We start from the raw sequence: 27,002 nt of genomic DNA on the forward strand, positions 1-27,002 counted from the left end.
GTAGTTCCCGCTTCCCGCCGCCCCGCGGCACGCCGGGCGCCGTAGTCCACGGCGCTGAGGGAAGCGACCGGGGCCCCACCGGCAGAATCGGCTATAGGGGCTGTCGCTGCCCTTTCTCCGGAGAGGCGGGTCACAGCGCGGGCACCATGCGAGGCGGCGGGCCGCTAGGGCTGGCGCTGCTCCTTATGGGCGCCGCGCCCTGGGTAGGGTCGAGGCCGCGGCCCGCCGCCCAGCCCCGGCCCAACGTGGTGCTGGTGGCCTGCGACTCCCTGGTGAGTACGGGCGCGGGGCCGGGTCGCCGCGTGGGTGAGGGGGGGCGAGGGGGGGCGAGGGGGGGCGGGCGGCGGGGACTGCCTCGGTGGGGACGTCGCGCAGGTCCTGGCGTGGCCGGCACCTCCGAGTATGTGGCTGCGAGGAGTTTCCGTGGCTTTACCCAGGCTACACCCACTGGCCTTCGAAAACGGGTGGCTTTTATTCTCCATTACCTCCACGGGGTGGAGGCCTTGCTTGGGACAATGACTGCAGGTCTCCCGTGTCGCTGAGACGCAAGTAACTCTTGTATTCCAAATAAAACTGGGCTGTGCTCACCGGAGCGTGCTACATGTTTTCATCAGGTGCGTTATGATAGGCAGTACTTCTGCATAGGTGGTTCCCGCAGCCAGCTGGGTACATAGGGCCTGGCAACAGCACTGTGAGGCAGGGCAGCAATTTATGCAACAGACCTGGCGTGTAAAATGAATACTTTTCTTTTGGTTTGAAAACCAAAAAGGAAAGGAGGGTCACTAAGCCCTATTATTCTAGCCATTGTAAATCTAAATTAGGTCTCTGCAACAGATGGGATGGAGAATTCCTGTCAACACAGATGGAATGAACAAGTTAAGCTGTTGGGCATCATATATTGACTTGCTCAGACTTTTATGAGGTATAACAAATGTTACAATAAACTTGTCGGATGAGTGTCTAGCTAAGCGGATAAAAGAGACAGTAGATACATTGTTATAAATTTCTAATAGCTTTATTACATGATTTACTGACATACTTGTTTTAACTCCCAGACAGGTAGAAAATATTTTATTTCATTCACAAATCCTAAGTGTATTTCCTTGCTTACAGCTAAAGACAGCACATTTTTCACCCTTTCCTCACCATGCTCCTATCTGCCCACCCAGCATACTGGTAGTGCTTTTATGAGGGGTTTACTCAGAGGAAATGGAAGGCCTTGGTTTCTCCACCTTGTCTAATCTCTCCTTCCTGGTAAATCAGACAGAAGCTCCACGGTATTACTTTCAGGGACTTTCACATCTCATCACTTCTCATTCACTGTTGAGAAATCAACAGTTGACTCCCAGTCATCTCAGAATTCCATCCTTGACTGTACAGGTAAGTGCAGCACTTGACCTCTTGCCTGCTGCCTGCTATTCTTGAGATGAATTCTTCCTAAGTACTTGGTAAACATCAGTTACCCTTCTTCAGACCCTTTCTTAAAATATGTTTGCTGTGATTTCAAAGATAAAGCAGTAGTTCCTTATTTTTCTTTCTCTGACTGTATTCTTTGTTTATTTTTATTTTATTTGGAGGATATAATCTTATCATCTCTCTTAATGTTCCAAAGTGATATGTGGTTTTTTAGATGAGAATTTTTCTCCACATTTTCAGCTTTTATTAAAACTATTATTTACCAATAAAATGCCGAATTTTTAATAATTTAGGTTCTGAGAGTTCATCAATGGGCAGTTTGTCTCCAGATGCTAGCAGCAGCAGGCAAATGTTAGTAAAGCTTCTGTATATTGTCCTGTAACCAGGAAGATTCTTCTATCTTACAGGGATTAGTGAGGTAGCCCTTACAAAAATGAAAGACAACTTCACAGACATCTGGGTGTTTCTTACAAAAACAATTAGGAACAAGGTGCTGTTTCTGAAAAGTATTTATAGAATCATAGAATCATTTAGGTTGGAAGACCTTTAAGATCATCAAGTCCAACCATTAACTCAGGACTGCCAGGTCTGCCACTAAACCATGTCCCTGAATGCCACATCTAAACGTCTTTTAAACACCCCCAGGGATGGTGACTCCACCACCTCACCAGACAGCCTGTTCCAATGCTTGATAACCCTTTCAGCAATGAAATTTTTCCTAATATCCAATCTAGACCTCCCCTGGCATGACTTGAAGCCGTTTCCTCTTGTCCTGTTGCTCATTATCTGGGAGAAGAGACTGACTGCCATCTTACTGCAACCTCCCTTCAGGTAGGTGTAGAGAGCGATCAAGTCCCCCCTGAGCCGCCTCCTCTCCAGACTAAACACCCCCAGTTCCCCCAGCCACTCCCCATGGGGCTTGTGCCCCAGCCTCTTCCCCAGCCCTGCTGCCCCTCTCTGGACATGATTCAGCCCCTCAATGTCCCTCTTGCAGTGAGGAGCCCAAAACTCAACACAGGATTCGAGGTGCAGCCTCACCAGTGCCGAGTACAGGGGGATGATCACTTCCCTTTTCTTGCTAGCCACACTGTTTCTGACACAAGCCAGGATGCTGTTGGCCTTCTTGGCCACCTGGGCACACTGCCTGGCTCATGTTCAGCTGGCTGTCAACTAACACCTCCAGGTCCTTTTCCACTGGGCAGCTTTCCAGCTACTCCTACACAAGCCTTGTGTTGTGTAGTGCATTTGAAGAAGACTATGTTAAAAGAATCATTGTGTTGTGTATGTTTTTTGGGAGACGGATTTGAAGGCAGAAATAGGTTAACCATTTTGATCACATCACTAGTAGAGAACAAGAAGAGTTGGGTACTGTTGACACTAACAGTTTTTCTGGGGAAAAAAAGCTTAAGGTCCTGCAGGCTGTTAGAAGGTATGGGCTTTCATTTCAAAGTGTGCCTGCCTTTGTTGTGGGTGATGCTGTCTGTGAAAGACTTGCACCTCTTCCATCAAGCATGACAAAAATTTTCTTCTCAGTGATGCTGGTCTGTGTTTGGCCTCCAGAGCAGTGACCTCTTGCTCAAACAGTCAGCTTTCTGCTGTTGGGTCACATCAAGCACTGTGAGGCTCATAGGGCTTGCTGGTAGAATGTTCTTCTTTTTTTTTTCTCCTAATGTGCTACTTGAAGTTAACTGAGTGAAGATAGGCTTTGCTTGCAGTGCAGCTCAAGTTCCTGGGTGAAATGTGCTTGCATGTGTTACTCAGAATAATTGTATTGCCTCGGATATTTCAATATCCGCAAATGCTACCCAGTTCTCAGAGAGTAGATTTCCAGAAACAGTTGTAGAGTTTCACCTTCTCATCCTGTTAAAGAAGCTTACTTCATTCACTGAATAGACATGTCACCAGTCTGTCAGCAGTCAAAAGAATGAATTCTTGCCTCCAGTTGTTCAAACAAATAGTGTCTTTGCTGGGGAAACTAGTAAATACGTTGTTGACAGGATGACACATCAGTCACTTTCTAAAGAGCACTTTCAGCCCAAAGTTCTTTTCAAGATCATACTGTAGATTAGATTACAGGTTTATATCCAGTTTGTCCTACTGAACGCCTGTTCCAGTTGCCATTTGCAGCAGTGTACAAAATCAGGTAGTCGTTTTTGTGTTATGTTCCGATCTCCAGTGGCCTGGTTTACTGCATAGTTGTCCACTGCAATGCAGTGCAGGGATGCCACAGTTAGCTCTGCTGGTGCCAAATGAAGTGCTTCTCTCTACAATGCCATGTTATCCAATAGAATTTTTGTGCCAGAAAACAAATGGAATTATTTCCTTCTGCATGCATTCCCTGGGTTGAACTCTAAACAGTGAAAAATATGTTAGTCTCAGACTGTGGACTTGGTACACGAACGATGAGGTGGCTAGTGAGGTAATGAGGTGCTCGTGCTGTAAAGTTAAAATATTTTAAACAATGACAGAATAATTGTAATCTTAAAATATTTCAGTAATATTAATTCCAGCTGTGGAGCACAATTATGCTGTGCTTAACTCTGTTTTCTGGGTTCTTTCTGAAACCTTGCAAAATCTGATTACGTAGAGTATTCTTTTTAAATTCTCACTTGGATGATTAGTGCCTACCCCTGGGCATGTGTAACAGAAGCACTAAGGTTTTCCCTCACTTATTTTTGGTGTTGGTTTGTTTTGGTTTGGGTTTTTTTGGTCTTCTCACAAGTTATTCTGGAAAATTCAACTAGTAAAACTAAAGTGAAAATTCGAAACATCTGCTGATGTGCAGAAACGGCATAGTATGAAATTGACATGAAGTCTTACATTGTCTGATCTGCATTCTTGAAAAACTGAAGACAGAAAGAACCAATTGTCCTTTCTATGTAAGTTTGTGTAATGTTTCATAGGGGAGAGCACTGTGTTTGTTTCAAACAGTTATTTTCAAAACAAGTACAGTCTTTTACAAAAATGCATTTCCTTACATGAAAACTGTAAAGGCTAGTAGTTCTCAAAACTCATGCATTGATCTACCTGCTTTTTGTTCTAAGCTGATAGCATTTTCTGTTATCCTTTGGAGTTTACACTGTGACTCAAGATGCCTGAGAAGCGTTTGTACCTGTTTCAAATGTACTGCTATTTAAAGGTGAAATTTCACAGAAGGTAGTAAGGCCTTGGTCCTGCATCCCTTGAGACTGTACATGTTCTTTACATTTTGAAGTTGATGGTCCAAGGTCTCCATCTGAAGCGAGCATGGAGTTTTTATCAGTTGACTAAAACTACCTATTCAGTGTTAAGAGAAGGTAACTCCCATGATTCAGCGTTGGTTGTATCTGCTGGTTTTTGGTTATGATTCAGCAGACATAAGATCTCAGTAAATAATTGTTTTCAAGATTTCTCACAAAAAAAATTACAGTAAAAGCCACAGTGCATTTGTTCTTGATGTCATGTAATAATGAGTGTTGGCTTCAGTAGACACCAAGAACCCATTGTGACAAATTAGGCTTGTGCATTGTGTGGCATGGAAAGCAGTTTTTGTAGGCTGCTGGTGGTGGTAGTCTGTGTGGGGATACAAAGTTACTGCAGGGTTACAAGCCCAATCACATAGCGGCTGTTTTGCTGTGTTTTCTCATATAGGAACTATTTTCACTTAATGAAAATAATTTAAAGTAACTTTGTAGGATGGTCTGTTGCCCATATATGGACTAGAGGTAAGCATTTGCATGCTGGTATTTATTATGCAGATTCTGATGTTGTAGTTTATACATTGTCTCTTGAACAAATGAGCGAGAAGCTGGTGAATTTGTAACCAGCGTTTGATGCATTGTCCTGGCCTTCCTAACTTGCAAACTAAATGCTGTGCAAAACACAACTTCTAAGCTACCCATGCTTTAAGGTGTTTGTGCTTCTGTCACAGATCTCAAGCAGGGTTAGTCAGATGCCTGCATCTGAGTAATGTCTCTAATTGGGAGTTCTATTTAAACCGTGCAGATTCACTGTCACCAAAGAGCCAACCTGTAAGGCTGGAGCTAAGCCAAGGTGTCTTACTGGACCAAGGAAATGCATACAGGGAACAGGAAAAGACAGTGACCTGAAACAGGGCAGTCTACATGAAACCTGGTTTCATATCATCATAATTTTGTACACTGAACGCACCAATTCAAAATTTTGGATCTTTTTAAAGTTACTGGTTAAAAACTTAAGCTAAAGAAATAGGTAAAATGAAGGATCAATAAAACATCAAAAGGGAACGATGGCAGATGGCATTTCAGTGGGAGAACAGCCTTCCTTCAGCTTGCAGATCACTTTTCCAGTCTGTAGTTATAAATAAGTTCACAGAGATGTGGTATGGATAAACCTTTAAAAAGAGGAAAAGAATGAGGGTGAGGGATTGGTTGTGGTTTCATAGAAATACATACCAGTGCACACAACTGCATCAAGATTCAGACTGACTCCTTTTCATCTTTTACCATACCTAGCCCTGTTGGATGCATCATGGGAAGCTTAGTATAGCAATAGAAAGGAAGTAGTTTTACTATGAAGAAGCCCAGTTGTCCTTTACATTCCTCTCTTTCATAAGTAATCCATTTTTTATTGATCTAATTAAATATTCTCAATGCTTCTGTTTTCCATACCCAAGTAGAATTGGCTATATCGGAATAGTACAAATTCAAGGTAACGTGTCTATGCAGCCAATAGTTTGGGTTAATGCTGTTTATGTGTTGTTTTTCTCTGATTGCAGGATGGACGCTTGACATTTTATCCAGGAAATCTGACTGTGGATTTGCCTTTCATGAATTTTATGAAGAGATATGGCACTGTCTTTCTCAATGCCTATACCAATTCTCCAATTTGTTGTCCTTCCCGTGCAGGTAGGACCAAGCAAAATATCAGATAAATACTTGCATGTGTCAATTTAAGTGTGTGGTAATAAATGGGAAATGTCAAAGGATTTAATTTCAGTATATTTGTTTTGTTTTTCAGTAATTTTTTTAGTTCGTGTGTGTATTTACATAGTATTCGCATGTTTGATCTGTTTCACTTGTTTCTCATGTTTCCTCCCTTTTTTTATTTTGTTCTTTTTCCAGCTGTGTGCAGTCTCAAAGCTGTTTGTAGACTCCACTAAAGATTCAGTATTTTTTTAAATCTTCAGCATTTGTAGAGATATCATCAGTTTGTTTGCTACAGTGCTGAAGCTGCGCTACTCTCCCTTCCCAATACAAGGTTAACAAATCTCTTCCCTGTTCTTGGGGAAAAGTATTAAATAATAGCAGCTGAATAGATTGGTGGCTGCTAGCACTGCCTGCCAGTGATGTTTATTCCACTCTGTTAAATATGTAATTTATCCTTCAGTAACTTTAATAGAATACTTCAGTATTTTTCTTTACTTTGCTGCAATCAATGCCCTGTGTTCAATTTCACATTTGCAGAATTTGCTGGGAAGTTAGAAGGAAGCTATATTCTTGAATCAAAGGTTACATCTTAAAACTTTTCTAGCCCTGTCAGTTGTTGTGAAGACCCTCCAGAGCTGATGTAAATGGATTTCATCTACATCTGAAAGGCAGATCCCCCTTCCCCTCAAGCACAAACTGGAAGAAGCGACCTGTCCTGACTGCAGCAGGCACAGGCTGTCAAATTTAGTGTTAGTGTTTAGTATTCCATTTATTGATAACTTGGTCCCCTTTTCTGTTTCTCAGGGTCACATTTTGAGTGAGTGAGATTACATGAACATGCTATCAGTCTTATTTTCTTTTTCTTGATTTTTGAGTCTTTCAGCCAGTCTTGTCGAGAACAATAACTTTGTGTTATGTTATTTAATTTTTTGGAAGTTTTGTGAAAAAGGCGTCTAGTTTTCCCAGTGAGGAAAAGACTGCATGATGAATTCAACAATTCATAAGCTCTACTGAGCAATGTAGGTGGCCCATCAACATCATCATGACCACTGGTCAGTCATCACAAGTGTAGCTCCAAACCAGTGGGACATCTCTTGTTTAACCAGTAGCTTGGAGACCTGCAAGAACTGAAGGTACATCTATTGTGGAGGTGTCGGGGATGATACTAGAAGAGATGGTGGGAAGGAGGACTTTGAGGTGGGAAAGGTAGGAGTATTCACATGGCATAGGCGTTAGGATTGACATGTTGTTTGTGCTTACAGGATATTTCCACTACTTATAGAACAGCTTAGTCTCAGCTTAGGACTCCTTTAGACTCTAAATTAGCATTGGGAAGAGTGAACAATTCTCAACAAGCTGCAAAGAAACACAGGAATTCACTAATAAAAACTTGCCATTTAGTTCCTTTGCAACTCTTCCCTTCATTTCATTTCTTCTTGGCCTTTTCTTTAATAATCTCACTTTGTTTCTGCAGCTGGTAGTGAAACAGATTATCTGAAACTGAGGGTAAAACTGAGGGCATATAGTATTTATGAAAATAATATACTGTAATTCCCTCCAAAACATACCTAATTTTAAATTTTAATCTAACCAGAATAAGGGGAGATAATACTCTGGAACACATGTAAATATATGACTGTTTCAGCAGGATCTGTACTACCATGCTATTTTCTTTCTGCAATCAGTAAGATTATTTCCTGATCTACAGAAAACCCTGATTTAATGATTGCATAGTGCCTGGAGAGATGGGACCTTCTTCTGCAGTTCTGGGGGTTATTTTAGTAAATATTGTTACTCATATTGATGATGAAAATAAGATTTGGAAGAGTAATACCTTGTATTCCCTGCTCTATTGAATCACAATGAGGACCTTTTACCTCTAAAATAACAAGAGGATTGATCTCATCTCAAGAATATTCAGCTTACATTTAGATAGGAAGTACCAATTACTTGTCAAAAAAATGTATTTTTTTTTCTTTCTTCCCACAGCTATGTGGAGTGGTCTTTTCACTCATTTAACAGAATCTTGGAATAACTTCAAAGGTCTAGATCCAGATTATGTAACGTGGATGGATCTCATGGGGAAGCATGGCTACCGCACACAGAAGTATGGGAAGTTGGACTATACTTCTGGACATCATTCAGTAAGGTAATCAGATAAGATTCTCCTGCTATGAAATAGACAGGAGTCAATAAACTATGTAACAGTCTGGCAAGTGATTTCTGTCTCTGATCGGAATGGTATTAGCTTTACTGTAAAAGAAATTGTGTTAGGAACCTAGCAGGGGTCTGTCTTGCAAGTTTTTGCAGAAGCAAGCATATCCCATACAGATGCACTTTGTCTTTTACCTGTAGCTGGAAGGTGGAGATCAAGACTGTGTTTTTGCCCAACATGAATTAAAGTTATTTTTGATTGTTGGTCTTGCTCGCTAAGTAAAATACATAAACCATTTTTGCCTTGCCTTGAGACTTTGTGGCTTGATTATACTAGCAGTGTAGGAAAAGCAGAACAAGGAAAAATTTGATAATACTCAAATATTAAATCTACCATCACAAAGCATGATGCGGGCTTTTTGTTTTCTTTTGAAGGCCTTTGCTGTTTTTATAGATTTGTGCTGTTGTGGTGGGTTGACCCTGTCTGGGTGCCAGGCGCGCACCAAGCCACTCTATCCCTCCCCTCCTAACTGCACATGAGAGAGAAAATATGATGAGAGGGTCATGGGTCGAGATAAGGACAGGGAGAGATTACCCACCAATTACCATAATGGGCAAAATGGACTCAACTTGGAGAAATTAATTTATTGCTAATTAGAAGTCAGAGCAGGGCAACAAGAAATAAAATCAAATCTTAAAAACACCTTTCTTCCATCCCTCCCTCCTTCCTGGGCTCAACTTCACTCCTGATTTTCTCTCCCTCCTCTCTGCCAGCAGCACAGGGAAACAGGGAACGGAGACTGCGGTCAGTTCTTCACACATTGTTTCTGCCACTCCTTCTTCCTCAGAGGGAGGACTCCTCATGCTCTTCTCCTGCGCCAGTGTGGTGTCCCTCCCATGGGATACAGTCCTGCACAAACTTCTGTAACATGAGTCATTCCCACAGGCTGCGGTTCTTCACAAACTGCTCCAGCATGGGTTCCTTCTGTGGGACTCTTCAGGAACAGACGGGTCCAGCAGACCGTGGTGTCTGCAAAATTGTTCCTCTCATGTGTTCTCACTCCTCTCTGGTTGCAGTTGTGCATTTTTCCCCCCTTCTTAAATATTTCATCCCAGAGGCGCAAGCACTGTTGGTGATGGGCTTGGCCTTGTCCAGCGACGGGTCCATCTTGGAGCTGGCTGGCATCGGCTCCATTGGACATGGGGGAAGCTTCTGACACCTCTTCACAGAAGCCACCCCTGTAGTCCCCACCCCACTACCAAAACCTTGCCACACAAATCCAGTATGACTACTTCCTATGCTGTAAAGCTTTCTTTTTTAAAAAAATACTTAAATTACAGCAATTTAGAGTTTAGAGTATAACTGCATTATATTCAAAAAGTAATAAGCATAATGTGTCTGGACAATTGGGACAAAATACGCTGTCTTACTTCTGTGTGGTTTTTATGAAGGTGCGCGGTCTCCCTGATTAATAATGATGTCCTTTTATAAAGAGCAGTTTTTTCTTTGATACTAAACAGGTCAGAGTTACTTAAAATTTCCTTGCTTCCCTCACTAAAATGATCATCAGAAGCTGAAAGGTCACATTAATAGTTAATAGTGTGTTGCACACATACACACTGCTTTTCATCTACAAAATACTTTATAAATAGTATCCACTTCATAATCTGGCCAAAGTAATAATCAGTTTAAGACTGACAAAAATAAGAAAGCTTTTTTCACTTTCTCTATACCAGTTCTATGTCGGAAGTAAAAGATTATTCAAATGCAGACTTACAGCAAAAACTTCATGTTTACTTACTTTACCAGACAGTGTACATATTTATGTATGTACTACTGACGTTTCTCTCTTGTGTGTGTCTGCAGCTCTTCTTAGTAACTTGGCATTTAGCTATAAACAGATGGGTGTTTGACCTCTAGTCTTTTGGTTTGATTTTTTTTTTCTGAAGACTGCATTATTCTTAAGACTTTTTGGGTTTTTCCTGTCAGAAACAGTACTTACACAATGTACTAAAAAGTCATCTGCTATAGTAGTACCGTGATTCTTTGTGCTTGCTTGTATGAATGCTGGGAAAACTTCCTCTCTGGCAAGACAACTGAATATTAAGGTGAATGCTTAGAAATGGTGGTGGTGTTGTAATGTAGAGATGTTACATTGTGACTGCCTCAGGCATTCATGCTTTTCAAAAGAGCTGAGTCTTAACAGCATCCTGTAAAGTGCCAGTAACAGACCATTCTTTGAGAAAGCAAAAGGTCAGATTTTGTGCTATGTAATGAAGCAAGACATGAATAATTCTGTGAGTGCATCATTCTGAAGCATTTCTAGAATAGATTTTCAGTAAATTACTCTGAAAAATGTAAATTGTCTGCAGTATTATTCAGACTCTTACACTTTTCTTCTGAATCACTTTTGTGCAGGGAAAATTTTGGGTTATCTAAATGGTATATAGTATGCACTCGCCCTGCCCTTTAACCGAGATGGAAGAAATGTTTTATAACATTGCAATCTGTTTATCTCTAATCCAGTGTCACTCTAGGTTTAAAGAAGAGCAGCTCTAAGTAATTCCAGAAGTTCCTTGCTGTTCATATGATAAGTGGAACACCAAGTTGGCGCTAAAGAAAAGGTTGGTTGCATATAAATGTCTGGATTGCAGAAGCCTTGCTTTCATTTGCCTGAGCTGAAGGCCATTGGTGAATCCTGGCTTCAGTACAAAGGCCTTCACATGGGGAGAGCAAAGCTGAACAGATAGTCCGTAGTTCTCAAATTTTAGTGCAGGAATGAATGCAAAATAAACCTTAATGTAAGACTGTATAGAACAGGAATGTAATTTTTATGTTACTTAACTTTCTAAGTTGGTAAACTCTTTCAACTTACAAATACTAGGATTTGTAACAGGATTGCTGGCATGTGGTAGGGTAAGGGATGTCATTTGATGAGGTCTTTCCTAGTTGTCTGTTGATTGGCAATGATGAAATGTTATTTTGCATAGGTATTTTACACTCTTTAGGAGTGAAAAGTTACTATGGTGTGATGCTGTGCCTTGAAATCTTGCTTACTTCAGTCTTCAGAAACATTAGGCAAATAGCCTTTTTGTTTCCGTATTGTAGCTATCTTACTGTATTCTGGTTTTCTGTTGGAGAGGAATGGCACACAGTGTGCAATGACCTGGTTGCCTTCCTGCTATGACGATGCTACTGACAAGTCATCTGTATGGTGATCTGAGCACTGACAGCCCCTTCTCCCGTACTGACCTGTTCGCTGTTATCATTCACATTCTTGCCTATGGATGCACACCACTGCTTTCACCTTGCTCTCATAGTTACTTTGTCTGGTACTCTCATATTTCAGTGGTTCTGTCGATACCATTGTAAGTATTTTTGTAACATCTCCACAGATGAGAAGTAAATAATCAATTCAGGGTTTTGCAAAACTGTAGCAGCACCAGTATCAGTGCAGTTAAAATTGTATACTCTGATCTTTCTTGTTCTGCCATGTGTAGATTCATCTACTTTAATGTGAGGCTGAATTCTTAGGCACTTCAAAGGTAACACAAAAGTACTGGGGTGTTGCAGTTTTTAATTATCTTTTTTCCTAGGCCTTTTTCCTACATTTCCACCTGGTGCAAATCTTTTATACCATTTTTCCCTTCAGTGAGAATTTTAGATCTGTACTTAACAGGATCAAGCCTTTATTGTTAAGTTGAATAAATGCGGGTAGTATTTGAGAATAAACAAAAATAAAACGCGGTTAGTCAGCCTTTCTATACCTGCACAAGAGGAATTTGGAAACAGCAGTTTACACTGTTTTTAATTCAAAAAATGGAAATGCCAAATAGAGTTCCTCAGTCAAAGAAAAATTTACATCTCGTTCCTAGCGTGGCATCTGTGTAGTCATTTAAAAACCCTAAAAAGCCACTTAATCTAAAAATAGTGAAGAACAGTTATGACAAAGGTTCCTGTTTATTGTGGTGATAATTAAAATGTCCTGCTGATTTAATTTCTTGTTAAAAAGGAGCCTAGCAAAGGGACATACAAGAGTTCAATTAGCACAAGATTCAGCAGGCAGTATTACCTCTTTAGAAACTTTTCTTCCACCTATGTTGTCTTTAAATGACAAAACCACCACTGCTACCTGATCCCATATTTACCTAATAAAAGAGTAATTGTTAGGTTTTCTCCTGCAACATGTTTGACATAAATGGATTGTTTTGTCCTAACCTATTGCAAATGGCACATTGCTAACTTACATAATCTCTGTAACTAGAGAAGTTCACATATCTTAAATATACAGATACGTAGTGAAATATACTAGGTATCCATTTGAATGTGACTTACTCATTAGATAATTATTCATAGCTGTGAATTAATGAGATGTGAGGTAGAGGGCTCCTAGGAAGTGCATACAAAGCATACTAACAGAAAGAGCTGGATCTTCACCCTCTGGACTGTTGAGTACACAAAGCCCCTGCTTACTGTCAGAAAAACTCCATGTGTGCTTTTGAATGTTGGTGGCTGTCCTCACTTAAAATTTAAAATAGATATAGTTATTGACTCCATGTAATTATTTTCACTTGGGTTAATAATGGTGGTAGTTCATCTTCAGTGTTGCATTGTTATATTCCCGTCCTTTACTTAGTGGCTTTTTTTCCATTGTATGCTTGTTAGAATCACTGGAGTACTGTCCACTACCAAAGGAGATGTAAACCCCCTTCATTTCCATTGAAAGTGTTGGAAATCGAATTTAATTTCTAAAGCTTTTGAATAAATATCTGTCAGGTCTTTGCTCTTTTAACAAAGATTTGAATCTTTATTGCCCCCTTTTTCAACTTTCTGCCTGGCTTTTTGAAGATTCATATTTTGGCATATCTTTTTCTCCTCTTCTGCCTGACGTTTAGTTTTCCTCATGAATGTGTCAAAACACCTCCTTTATTGCTCTGGAATGTGAAAGGGTCTGAAGCAGATATTTTGGGGTTGGGAGGGGTTGAGTTTTGGGGATTTTAGTTTAGTTTATTTTACTTGATCCTAACCTCGTTGTGATTGGATAGAGTGGTCTGTGGCTTACATGACAACTTCTGTATATGTCAGTATTATGATATTAGATGCAATTTGATGCACCGACACCCCCACACACACCCTCCTTTACCATAATTTCATATTAATATTTATGATACGTGGTTTCTTTATAGGCCATCTACCTACCTTAACTTGTTCTAAGTAAATTGTGTAAGCTTGTTTACCTTGAAAGTGTGAGCCTAAACCAGGAGTTAAAACAATTAAAAAAATTGTTGTTACAGATAATTCAGAAGAGTTCTTCTGGAGGTTAAAAGCAGACTGGTAAAATTCCTGTGATGACAAAACTGGTTAGATGCTCTTTAAACAATAGAAATGATGCATTTTGATGAAAGTACATAATCAAACCTTGAACAGTTTCGTATTTTCTTTTATTATTTCTTTGATTATATTGGAATTGCCATGAACAAAAGGGAGATTAGTCAAGGTCTTAAATGAGCTGTTTCTCCCCAACACTTGTTTACGGCAGCAGTTGTGGTGTCTTTCGCTCTGGCAAAGAAACAAGGACATCTGCAGCTCAGATTTCTCAGTGTTTTGGAGAGGCAACAGTTGCCATGATAATAGAAAATCTGTTCCAAAAATATTTTATCATTAAAGTGTTGCCTTTTTTTTTTCCTCTTCTTGCTTTTTCTATACCCTTCTATATTATTCCCTTTTCTTTATAGCATTTATCCATTGTATCAACAGCAATTGCACAGGATAAATCATTCTTACAGATTTTTGTCATAAGTGATAGTGTTTAAAAATGTTGTAATAGTACAATCCAAGAAAATATGTTGCCTCTAAAGGAGCCTCTCCAGGCAAGTTACTTCCCATGGGACTTTTTCAAGTAACAAAAATCTAAGGCCCTCTTTACCAGATAAATAGGGTTGAACCCATGCCAGAATAGGGAGCCGGCTCAACGAGATGGAGTGCTATTTCTAAATATTATTTTGTAGATGTGAGGAGAACCATTCTGGCATGAGGTTATAATTAATATGAAAGAAGATTCAGAAGCAGAAAAAAATGGCTCAAGGTCAGAGTATAAAGTAGATGCACAATAGATATTGATCAATTGAATAACAACTCTTTATGTAGGAATTACAAATAGATTGCAGCTACAAGTATAGAGGAAGTTCTTCGGGAATTCTTAACTCTTTTGACTTGGAGGAAAACTGAAGGAAACTTTTTCCACTGATTATGTATCTTATGTATATATTTTCAGTAACCGTGTGGAAGCTTGGACTAGAGATGTTGACTTCCTGCTGCGGCAAGAAGGGAGACCCATGGTAAAGCTTACTGGTGACAGGAAGCATGTGAGAGTGATGGAAGCAGATTGGCAGAATACTGATAAAGCAGTGAAATGGATAAAGGAAGAGGCCATTAACTTTACTCAACCATTTGTTCTTTACTTGGGACTAAATTTGCCACACCCATATCCATCACCCTATGCAGGAGAAAATTTTGGATCCTCTACATTTTTAACATCTCCCTATTGGCTTGAAAAGGTATGTGAAAATGAAATTTAAATATACATTTATTTATAACAGTACTTACTATGAACAGTATTTTATTCCTTACATGATTTTTCAAGTCAGACTCAGTTTTGATATTTCGGTACACAGTAAAAAAGTACTTGGATGGGATGGTAGATTTCTGATTTAAGGGTAAGCAAACAGAAATGAAGAATTTCTCCTTGTTATAGGAAAGGACTTGTTAGCAGTAGTCACTGAGTCAATAAAGAAATTTAAAGTTTAATGGCTAGAAATACGTTAAGCGGAGGATGAAATTGTTGCTATACTTAGCTGTAATTTTTTTTCAGCAGTGGTCTGAAGTTCATTGGTCACAACATTCTGTATTCTGCTTGTTATAAATTATGCTATATGCAATCATTCTGAGTTATTTTCTTTTGTAACAGGTATGTATGTATTGTAATAAGTATGAAATTGACATGAGGCAACATAAGTCTCTTTCCTGCTAACTTCTTTCCATGCTGCTGTAGCTTTTCAGTGTTTTTAGAGTGCAGTAAAATTCCATTAAAATAGAGTGCATAAAATCCCATCCTATTCCAGTATGTGGAAAGTTGACAGATAGCACTCCATTCCAGAGAAGAAGAAAATATTTTTTTGCTGTCTTGTGTGGTCTCCAGGTGCCATTATCTTATTTTATATTTATATATATAAAAATATAAATGGGTTACAATAGCTTTCCCTGCATAAAAGCATTAAAAGTCTCTGCAGCTGAAGAACCGAGAATTAGGTTTGAAAAGACTTTATGCTTTCTTCAGAAAAAAACATACACAATTTATATAACTCATGGCCTTTTCTGATGGGGAACTGCAAAATCTCTTTATCTAGGTGCAATAAAAACGGAAAGACTTAGAAAAAAGGATATACAAATGAAGTTTGAGAGATCTGAGTTTCTTTGTAATAGTGAGGGTTGTGGGTTCTAGAAATGGTGAGAAGTTTGTGGGGAGAGGAAGAGCATGAGGGAAAAACCCTTCATTTGTAAAAAGCAAGTTCTAGCTTGGGTATTCAGGAAAACTTGCTAGGTGCTAATAGCTGGGTTAGACATGTCTTGGGAAGTGGGGATACCTTCCATCAAGTCACAGACAAAGTTATAACATCTCTGACAAAATTGTTGTCATCCTTAATGCAGTTATTGCTGAGGTCCTTTCACCACTACATATACATACATACTCAGTTGTGTGACCCACATATTACCGTTTATTGACCATTGGCTGATTCTTCTGGGATGTATCTGTGTTTTGGCCATGGAAGGAGCAGTCTTTGAAAATGCCAGAGCTCAATCTCATGAAGAAGTTTGAGTGCAAAGATGAACTTGACTTAAATTGTGTTTTCTAGGGAGCTTATACAGAACGGAGTATCAACTCGGTATGTTTATGAAACCCTGTGTTGCTAAACTAAGCAGATGGTCCCCTGTATTTTGCACAAACTGGCACTTTTTCAGGACGTGTGGCTTCTTTCCTAGCTATGAAATACAACAGACAGACAAAGGCATTATGACCTTGTGAATCCTTCAAACTAGGTTGTAGTCCTATAGAATAGAGTTCAGTCTTCTGACGAACGATGGATGGAGAGAGACACTCTTTGCTCCCATTATATCTTAAGCAACTAATAAATACCCTTTGAGGAGTCTAAAATGTGAGTTTATTTAACCAAGGACCTTCATCAATCAGGAGATGACTGAAGCAGTTGTCTGCTGTTATTTTGTTTTCCATTATTTCTTCTTGCAGCCTATTTTCTATAGGGCCTAAAAGAAATTTATGTTTTGGTATGTCTGTCTGTCTATTACAAAGCCAGGTTTTATCCCTGTGGGCACTTACAACTCTTGGTGTCTTAACAGCTGTTTAGATGTTGGTCTCTCTGAAGTAACAGGTGATAGGAGAGGAAACAGCCTGAACTTGCACCAGGGGAGGTTTAGACTGGATATTAAGAAAAAACGTCTTCACTGAAAGGGTTGTCAGGCAGTGGAACAGGCTGGCCAGGGGGGTGGTGGAGTCACCATCCCTGGAGGTATTTGAAAGACATGTAGATGTGGCGTTTGGGGACATGGCTTAGCAGTCGGCTTGGCAGTGCTGGGTTAATGGTTGGATTTGGTGATCTTAAAGGTCTTTTCCAACCTAAATGATTCTATGACTTAATACGTGTGCTAGGTAAGAAAGAGTATTGACTGTCATGGGAAGTGGAACTTTATGGGTACTAGAACACAAGGCTGTAACAGCTCTGGTGGTCAACATGATGTTAGCATGTGCTCAAGAGACAGACACTATGCTAGTAGCTCCCTAGACAGCTCTCAGTCATCCATGCCACACATGGGGCAAAACCAAATGGGGTTCAGCAGGGTTTGACACTTAAATTGCTACACCAATAAACAGGGATGTAATGCTTCCAGGGGCAGCTTTGGCCTGATTGCTTTTGTGCCGCGTGGAGGCCCTTGGACAGTATTTCATCTTGGGTATTTTATCAGGAGCCAGCACTACACGTTTGGGGCCAGCTCAGATGTGGAGCTGTGGCTGCAGCCATGGGAAGGTGCTGGACAGGCACCAGAGTTCCTGTGCCATAATGTAGGCCTCACCTCTGTTTGTTAGAGAAGATTTTCAGAGGTGTGGTTTTATTATTTAGTAAACTGAAGTTGTCCATACTGAGATTACATCTTCTCTGCTTTGTGATAATTTGTGCTTTAAGTCCACAATATAGGAGTAATTAACTCTGATAAACGCAGCATGCACTTACGAGTATGACTGCCTAGGCTAAATGTATGTCAGACTTTGAGGCTCTAAAGCTGGTACTGCAGCACACAATGTCTGTGACTGCGCAGTTTGAATATAGAAATCCAGCATTATTTGTAATTGTTTGGTTCCCACTTTTTAGTTTCAAACTGATCTTACACTGCATTATAACTAAATGGATTGACATCTGTAGAAACAAATAAAAAAGTATTAGAAAATTGGACTAATGTACTGAATTATTTTTATCAAGATGTCAAGACTTGTCATCCACTGTCCTGCAGACCTTCCCAAATTTAAGTGAATTTCCGTGTTGTTCTGTAGGTTCACTTAAGCTCCCATTATTTTTTGTACATATGCTGTGTAGTTATCCTACTTTGATGAGACACTATGCCAGTATTTCTGTATTTTCTCTAGAGTACAGTTCTAGAAGATTGTTCTGCAGTGTCTGTCTTAAAGAAAGACATTGGCTGGTACCCCCAACCTTAGTTTCTAGCAGAATTCAAAGCTTTCTTTTAAAATCACTTGATACCTGGGGAAGCAGAGGGGAAGTATTGAGGAGGTAGCAGCACCATGTAACATATAAGCAGCTGGTGTTTCCTGGACAACAAATTGATTGCTCTGAATTTATGCTAAAAAGTTTTAAATTAAATCCGTTCTTTTAAAAATTGTTTAATTCAGTTGCTGAAGTAATGTAAATTTCCTCTTATTTTTAGGTAACTTATGAAGCTATTAAAATACCCAGATGGTCTTCTTTTTCAGAGATGCATCCGGTAGACTATTACTCGTCTTACACCAAGAATTGCACAGGAGAGTTTACAAAGCAAGAAGTGAGAAATATTAGAGCATTTTATTATGCTATGTGTGCAGAGACAGATGCCATGCTGGGTAGGTAATGTTTCATTATACGGTGGGTTTTCTTGTGCTGAATTTTTTACAAAAATGCTTATAGGGTCTTTCTTGGTGGTGGCGGGGGGGGGGGGGGGGGGTGTGGTCAGTGTAGCAGGGCAGGGGGGGAACCACAATTCAGATCGGGGACTAAGTCACGTGACTGTTGCTTACCAGTCTATATGATAAATAATTGGATAGCTTTTAAGGCTGTTGCAAGGAGACAGAGCACTCTGAAAAGTAATCACAACCACCAGTCAAAAGCCCTGTAAAAGCCCAGTAAAACATTACTTGGCTCATACACAAAAGAAGCAGAATACTCTTTGATTAAGTTCTAACTAAAATAATGGAAACAGTTGTGAAGGGGACAGACCAGCAAAGCAGAGCTGGAAGGAAAGATAAATTTTAGGGCATAAGCAGTTTCCTTGGAGATTTTTTCAAATGCATAGACTGGACGACAGCTATTACACATAGACTAAACAATAAGGTTACCTTTGACGTCACCTTTAGCAGCACATTATCAAAAGTTAGAAGAAAAAAGAATTAATTAGGCATTCAGAATTCTTCCTAGTTTGCAGTAAGGTCTACATACATAAAAGTTACAATGCAAATCGGTCTTCATTTACGGTATTTTATTTCTTAATTTGAAAAGTGACCATGGAAGAACAAGAATTTCCTTGTATTCTAATACAAAATTAATGAATAAATAAGCTAATATTTTAGCAACATTAGAAGTAATCTAAAAGACACACATCTACTCTTCCACATTTTATGAAAGAAAAGAGATCAACACGAGCCTGACAGTTTTAGGAAATTAAGGTATTCCCAGGTAGCTGCACTGCAGTTTAATTTGGTAATGTATTTTAAGTTTTTAACGTCTGTTTAAGCAAGAACCATCTTAGTGTTTTAATGTTAAAGATGTGTAAGTGCTTTGCCTAATTACCAACTTCATTGATCTTGGCCCTGTCTGTGTTGCACAAATGCGTATGCAAAGGGCTTCTGTGGGTATGTTGGCACAGGAAGGAGAAACTTCCACTGGTTATATATAAGGTGGATACGTCAAGAGTGCTTCACCCTAAATGTCAGAACTTCTCATGACCTATTTTACTGCTGTTTTAATAACTATTACTAGTTATGCTAGAAATTAACCAAAAGTGACAATAGCAGAAATGGAGCTTGTCCTGTGGTGCATCCTTGCTTTTTGAAATTTTTGTGGTTGTTACCCTCCACACTTCCTTGGGAGCCAGACCCTTGCAACTCATTGACAACTGTATGTTACTCTGGGCCTGAACACTTTGGGCTTTGCCCTCTGTGGCAGAGAGCGGAGCTTCCAACCCTCTGACTAGGATTTCTCAGTGTTTCATGCTGCTTTGCAGGTACTGAAGTTGAAAGGATTATTTTGAACATATCCTTTTCAATATCTTTTTCTTGTTGCAGGTGAGATTATTTCAGCTCTGGGAGATACTGGGCTACTTAAAGAAACAGTTGTTATATTCACTGCAGATCATGGAGAACTTGCCATGGAACACCGGCAGTTCTATAAAATGAGCATGTATGAAGGAAGTTCGCATGTTCCTCTTCTAGTTATGGGGCCAGGCATAAAAGAACAGCAGCAAATACCAAATGTGGTATCTCTTGTGGATATATATCCTACTATGCTTGGTGAGTCAAGTCATTTCACGTGATTTCCCCCCCTCCCCAGTTACTATTATTACCATGCATTCGTATTATAATCAGAATTATATCTCCTTTTTGTGAGGCAATGTAGCAACACAAAAGGAGATAATTTATCTGTGGAGCATACGTATGGACTTAATACAAAATGCAAAAATATGATGTCAAAATTAAATAAAGGAGCTGATGATGTTCCTTACTACTGTTACTGTCATCAACACAATTACAGTGAATGATTATTTATAGGATTATTTTTGTTTTATCACCTTTTTTTTTGTAACAGTCACTTCTGCTTTAGATATTAATAATCCCTGCTAGTCTTTATACCTGATGGTTTACTGTAGAAATTACAGTGTAAATGCATCCAGAGATGAGATTAAACCTGAAAGGATAGCAGGTTCATTATCTTATCAAAGGAATGTCCTTTATGAAGGGTCATGTGGAAAAAATGTGATAAAAGCTTTGTATAGAAAGGGCAAGTGTAATAGTTTATGATAATGGATATCCATTCTTACTTTCTTGGATATGGAAATATTTGTTATGGGGCAGAAAAATCAAATAAAAAGAACTGACAATGAATTACTTACAGATGGAAATTACTTATAAGAGTGAATTTTGGAACAGTTACTTGTGATAAATCATGCAAGACATGAATCTCACTAGATCTAAACATTAGGTGAATTCACTATTTGAGGCTTTATCTGGGATCTTTTAGGCTAGAAAAATGTTCTTTTCAAGGCAGTCTGCAAAGCTTGCCCTTCAAGAAGTGTCATGTGTATACTGCAGTTGCCTGAGAGATCGTGGGGCAGTAGATAAAATGGTACTTCTAGCAGTAAAAGCCAATGAAAAATCATTTTCTGTACTGTTTTAAGTTGATTTTCTACACAAACGATACTTATCTGCCTCTCTCCTCTCAAAACTTCTGAACCAGTTATCCAGTTGAAAACAGGCTATAAACTGAGTAGCTTTCTCTTCCAAATTCTGATATCAAATCTTTTATATATGTAGTCATCTGTGTTAGATGTGGTTCTTCAGTAAGTTCTGGTATCATATGTAAAGAGTTAAAAATATCTTTTTTTCTTCTTTGTGCCTTTTCCCCAAGTAATATAATTGGTCAGATGGTTTAACATCCTTCCTTCTTGTTCTTTTCCTCCTTCTTTTTTTCTTCCCAGAACTTTTAAGTCCTTTCCTTCTGTTCTGGCAGTTCCCTTCTCCTGTAATCTGAATGTCAAAAAAAGGCACTTAGCTCAAGATGAATGTGAAAACATGAAGAATCATCTCTGTCAACTATTATCTCTTCAGGCTGCATGCTGCTGCTGACTAGTGAGGAAATAGATTTCAAGTCTTTTTTTGTGATAAATTTAATCCCTTTGCTTTCAGTTGTCTCAGGGCAATAATCTCTTTTAAGGCGCCGTCTAAATGTTTTGCTCAATACTTCCTCCTTTATTGACTTCAGCATTCAGTGCACCCTATAGTGAGTGTGGTACAGAAGTTTTGATTCCAGCAGAATCTGGGTGATACAGGAATTCAGCCAGGAGTGCAACAGCTCTTCGATTTTCTGACAGGTTGTAGCATAACCTTTCCTCCAGACAGCACTAGCTTTGTTGGTCTGTACGGAGGTACCTTTGGATCTCTGTTGGAAAAGCAGGAACTACTGAAGGTGCCAGCCAGCCTGGAGCATTCTTCACATGTAAATGCAGTTACTGCAATGAATAGCATTACTGGTTTAGGATGACAGAAGAGGAAGGCCTACATCCCTTTTTCATTTGTTCAAATATCATATGTATTTTTTCAAGTTTTTAGCCCACATGCCAGAAGCTACTGGGTTTACATGTTACAGGTCTTCCTAGTGCTTAGTCAAATGCTGGGCTTTTTATTTACTAGAGGAAGAACTACAGATTATTGACAGGTATATATGCTATAGAAGCAGAGGAGAAAAAGGAAGGTATGTGCTGATGAAGGGAAAAGTCACCTGTGGGCAGTTTATATATCTGAGTATCACCACTTGCCATAGCACAGAAGATAAAATACTACCACGGTGCTCTGTGAAATGGAAAGTGTTGAATTTAGATGACTACATGCTATGTTCAGTAGGGTGATTAAAAACATCATTACTGTCATACCCCATTTTCCAGACACAACAGAGTTTAGCTAACATGCTTGGGATTCTCATCCGTGTTTTTCAGAATGTCTCTGAGAGTCTTTGCAGCTTCTTAATACTGATCTGATCTTTGGAAGCCAGAGATGTTTTTAAGTTGATATGAAGGAAGCTTATTCAAGTTACAGCATCTTCTAGGGGCCATCTAGCAAGCTATAGAGTCATCCAGTTTTTCCATACGTGCACTGTATTGATACCTCTGATACCATCTTTATCTCCAGCCCTGCCAGAGAAGCAAGTGGCCACGTGTTCCTCGGTTTCCCCACCAGTTATAGGTGATAACTTTTAAAGGCCACCTTTCGTAAAGTATTTTGTAACTCACTGATAAAGGATGCTAGACAGGCGCTTAGCACCATTATTACCAAAGAAATGAATGGTTAGGCTATGGTGGATATGGAGCTTTTAGGGTCCTTTCATGGTATGACATCTCTTTCTCCTGCCTGATATGGTCAGAGCAGGAGGGAAGGGTGTAAAATGATTAAAAATAACAAAAAAGCACCACCTATCACTGGAGGCTATTATGATCAGTTAATAACTGTTAAAAAGTTAAAAACATCTGTTAAAGATTGACTTAGACATAGCTGATAGTTCTTTTGATCGAGATAGTGGGTAGCTCACTTTGGAAAGTTCCTTAAGTTTTTTATTAATATTTACGTATGTTTGGTTCCTGTGTTCTACAAGAAGAATAATTACAAATGTTTGTTTTATTAATGAAATAGAATTTATGTTCAGACGTCTGTAGCATTACGTTAGGGTTTTTTAATCACAGTTAACTGCAGTAGCGTTTTGACTTTGTATATCTTTGCTCAGATGTAGCAAGAATTCCTGTGCCACAGAACCTCAGTGGATATTCGCTTACACCGCTGCTACATGGAAAGGCTGAAAATGAAGCGTCAGCCAGAGGGCTTCGTCCCTCATGGGTGCTGAGCGAGTACCACGGATGCAATGTCAATTCTTCCATGTACATGCTTCGAACTGGCAAATGGAAATATATCGCGTACTCAGATGGCCATTCAGTACTTCCACAACTGTTTGGTATGTTACAACCTCTATGTTCTAACTGACTGAATTGATTTACTTAAATGCAAATTGGCTTTTAACTGACTTTTTCTTTGTTCCAGACCTTACTGCTGATCCAGATGAGCTAACAAATGTTGCCGTAAAATTCCCAATAATTGTACATTCCTTGGACAAACTACTTCGCTCAATAGTAAACTATCCAAATGTTTCTTCTTCTGTTAAGGAGTATAACAAAAGACAGTTTATCAGTTGGAAACAAAGTTTGGGCCAGAATTACTCAAATGTTATTGCCAACCTTAGGTGGCATCAAGACTGGTTAAAGGAACCAAAAAAATATGAGAATGCAATTGACAAGTGGCTTAGTCAAAGTAAATAAAAACCACCTAGATTTTATATAACTAATGATATGAAAACATTCTGCATTTGTAATATTATGCTATATTTCAAGTATTACAGTTATTCTTATATAAGCTATTGACAGCAAAGATGCCCAAACAATTACTGCTTTGCGTGAGAAAGCCAAAAGCATTTTATGTAACTAGCCAGCGCAACAAATCTAGATTTTTAGATACTACAGTTCTGTAACACTTAAGTATATGTAGGAAGGATAGTACTTAAGTACTAATTGCATGTATGGAATATTTACCTGGTTGCAAAAATGCAGAGTATTAAGCATTAGAACTCACCACAAATTTTCATTTCTAAGGACAGACTAAAGCAAGGATTATAAAATTTAGTGGAGTTGGATACCAATTACAGTGGAATGTGCTGGAGCCAAATTTCCATCAAGGCAGGTTTTAAGTCTACAATGAGTACACATTCATCCACCTTTGAGAAGCTATAGTGGTTAAAATATAATCAGAAAGTTAACAGCTAGTACTGGTCTGAATAGGGATGCAGTTTATTCGAGTATTTACTGTGTCAGCATTCCTGTTTCATATGTGGTTGACTCCATCTTTTCAAGATTGGCTTTCTATCTCTTGCTTTTGGATCTGGTACTTATCACTCCTTGCTGTTCAAATAAATTCCATAATATGCATAGGCTACTAGTTGAACATATGTGCAGGTGAAGAGGAATCTGGTCACTGTCAGAAATTAAAAAAACCCACAAAACAAACAAACCCCTCTGATGATAAGTAATAGTCTGATTCGCATAGCATAAGATGAAAGCTTCTTGAATAAATTTCCATTATGCAGTGAGATTCTGCAGGCATATGTTTTAATGTGCATCAGTGCGTGGAGAACTGGAACCTGAAATGTACACAGAGGAGACAAAACTGAAGCTTGGAGAAAAAGTTAACATAAAAATACTATTTGACATTTTTTGAGGGATGTGACCAAAAAAAAAAAAAAAAAGCAGTTTTGGAAGAAGGAAGATTTAGCTGGTAACTCTTCTGCTTAAGAAAAACATAATTGTAGCAGCACTTAGGTTTACTTATTCTTGATCACAGTTGTTGCTGCTATAATAACAACTCAGGATGACATTATACTTCCTGCGTGAATGCTTTCTAGAATCTGTAATGAAGTGCTCACCAGTAGCAGTAAGCTAGTAAAAATAAACTTGAAAAATACTTGTGTTTTCTGACAGCTAAGCACTCCACATGCATTTCATAAATTACTTCCCACACTAGAATTAGAACGTTTTAGCTATTTTCTACATCTGTGTTCATAGGACATTAAGCCTAACCATACACTACTTACTGCTATGGTAGCATGTTTTCCAGGTTATTTGGTTTTTTTTGTGGGCAAGGAACAAATTAATAGTTTTTAAAAACCCTTCAGACACTGTAGCACATGTCATTATAATTCTTGCTAAAATGAGTTCAGATAGCAATGAAATTATTTAAAAAAACCCCATGTCTTAGTGGTGTAATGTAAAGCAGCTGCATAAGTAGAGAAAATAAACATATTCCTATGAAAGCTTCTTCAGGAGGGAAAAGAACAAATAAACTTCACTTGTCAGAGATCTGGTCTCTGAATGCAGAGTACATTGTACAGAATGTATTAAAATAAAATTATGGTGAACTGGATGTGTTTTGTGTGTGCTTTTTTAACGACTGAATGTTTAAAGAATTACTAGGGAAAATTGTATTCTGTCAGTTCTGCAGACAGTGGTTTCTGTAAAGACACGAGCTTGTAAGATGCATTTCTTTATAAGTATTAAGCTTACAAAAGTGCAGTTTGTGATACTCTTGTGAAATGGAAAAAAAACCTGGAAAAACAAACTTCTTACCAGAATTCCTTGCAAAAACTTATTTTATCACAGACTGTCCAAAGAAGCCCAGTGCATGGCAGCAGGTTTCCAGAAAACGCAGGAAAGCCCAGGAATGCACCAGCTCGCAAGTAGAGCTACCGCATCAGGAGGTAGGGATACCCCCTCACAAGGCAATTCTATGGCATGTGAGCCAACCAGCAGTGGATTGTGATCGGATCCTAAGTCAGTATGTCTAGTACTTGTTTTTATACCTGGTCATCTTAAAATGCTTATTTAAAGAGACGATAGTGACTTGTTTGTTAAAAGCAAACTTTGAGTTTTGCAAGTTATTTATTACTTGCGTGTGAACCTTTGTTCTGAAGAGTTAGGAGAGAAGGCAAAAGCCCCCTAATGCCTTCCAACCTCTGTTTGCAATAAACAATCTACCTGTGTCAGTGCAGAATTGAGCTAATTTTCAGTCCAAAACAGACGCATTTATCATACTCGGTTACTCTGCCTTACTGTGCTAATGCATCTGCATTATTGTAACACAAACCAAGTGAGGTTTGCAATCTGCAAGGCTGGCCAGCTAACGAAGGGCAAACCCCCCTGTTTTTTCAAATGTGCTAAACAACTTACGTAGTATTAACGTTGAAGAGACACAGTGCAGTGAAAGGGAGAAGGGGGCAGGCTGGAATGCCAGCAGGTCCAGATGTATTTATTAGATGTAGCCAGGTCAATTCAGCCTCTTCAGATTTACCTCTGACTACCAAGGGCTTCTGAACCTTCCTTTTTACCTGCAAGTGTTCACAAAGGCAGGAGAGGTGCTACTGACCAGATGAACAAAAAAGGGAATTACTTTTGCAAATGCAAGTTCCTAGATGTCACCAGATAGGTACAAGACTGCCACTGTGAATTTGCCAACAAATTACATGAGAATAACCTGCTGCCTTTGTCAGGATAATTAGCCGAGTCGGTAAGAAATAAATCAGAGGGGAAATCCAGACTTTGAATGCACTTGGGCAATGATCTACCTGATCTTATTTTAAGCAAGGAATGGCAACAGAGTAGATAAAATTACTGTAAGTTAGCTTCACAACTGGCTAAAATAAAGCTCAGTAGCAGGTACCAAAAATTAAAGAGAGAAGGCTGATCAAATAAGGTCTGCAAGAACATGGTGTAGTACTGTTGGTACTTTTTTAGTTAGTAATTTGAATGCAGGATTCGGCACTTCTATTAAATGTGAGAAAATGCACCCTGGGAGAACTGTCAGCACTTTTGAGGACAGGCTAAAACTAAAGTAGTCTCGATTA

The 27,002-nt window shown here is 39.1% G+C and overlaps 1 protein-coding gene across 3 annotated transcripts; it reads left to right on the forward strand.

Moving 5' to 3' along the window:
• Positions 1–27: 27 nt before the first annotated feature.
• On the forward strand, positions 28–25,525 carry ARSK (arylsulfatase family member K). 3 transcript variants are annotated; one of them, XM_040578921.1, is made up of 9 exons: positions 194–272; positions 2,151–2,247; positions 6,152–6,281; positions 8,292–8,451; positions 14,732–15,014; positions 18,472–18,643; positions 20,081–20,305; positions 23,286–23,510; positions 23,597–25,525. In XM_040578921.1, exons 3-9 carry the CDS (start codon positions 6,203–6,205, stop codon positions 23,869–23,871), a joined length of 1,419 nt encoding a protein of 472 aa, XP_040434855.1. In that variant the 5' UTR covers positions 194–272; positions 2,151–2,247; positions 6,152–6,202; the 3' UTR covers positions 23,872–25,525. The 3 variants fall into 3 exon arrangements, with proteins under 3 accessions (XP_040434853.1, XP_040434855.1, XP_040434854.1); XM_040578920.1 differs by lacking the exon at positions 194–272 and adding an exon at positions 1,114–1,380; XM_040578919.1 differs by lacking the exon at positions 2,151–2,247 and having other exon boundaries at positions 28–272.
• Positions 25,526–27,002: the final 1,477 nt, after the last annotated feature.

Source organism: Falco naumanni, chromosome Z, assembly GCF_017639655.2.
Source record: "Falco naumanni isolate bFalNau1 chromosome Z, bFalNau1.pat, whole genome shotgun sequence".
Taxonomy (NCBI): Eukaryota; Metazoa; Chordata; class Aves; order Falconiformes; family Falconidae; genus Falco; species Falco naumanni.

Excerpts from the sequence above, each read along its gene's own strand:
- ARSK (XM_040578919.1), top strand. The coding sequence starts at position 147 with ATGCGAGGCGGCGGGCCGCTAGGGCTGGCGCTGCTCCTTATGGGCGCC. Across the intron at positions 18,644-20,080 it reads AGAGACAGATGCCATGCTGG|GTGAGATTATTTCAGCTCTG; the intron begins GTAGGTAATGTT and ends TTCTTGTTGCAG. Across the intron at positions 20,306-23,285 it reads TATATATCCTACTATGCTTG|ATGTAGCAAGAATTCCTGTG; the intron begins GTGAGTCAAGTC and ends ATCTTTGCTCAG.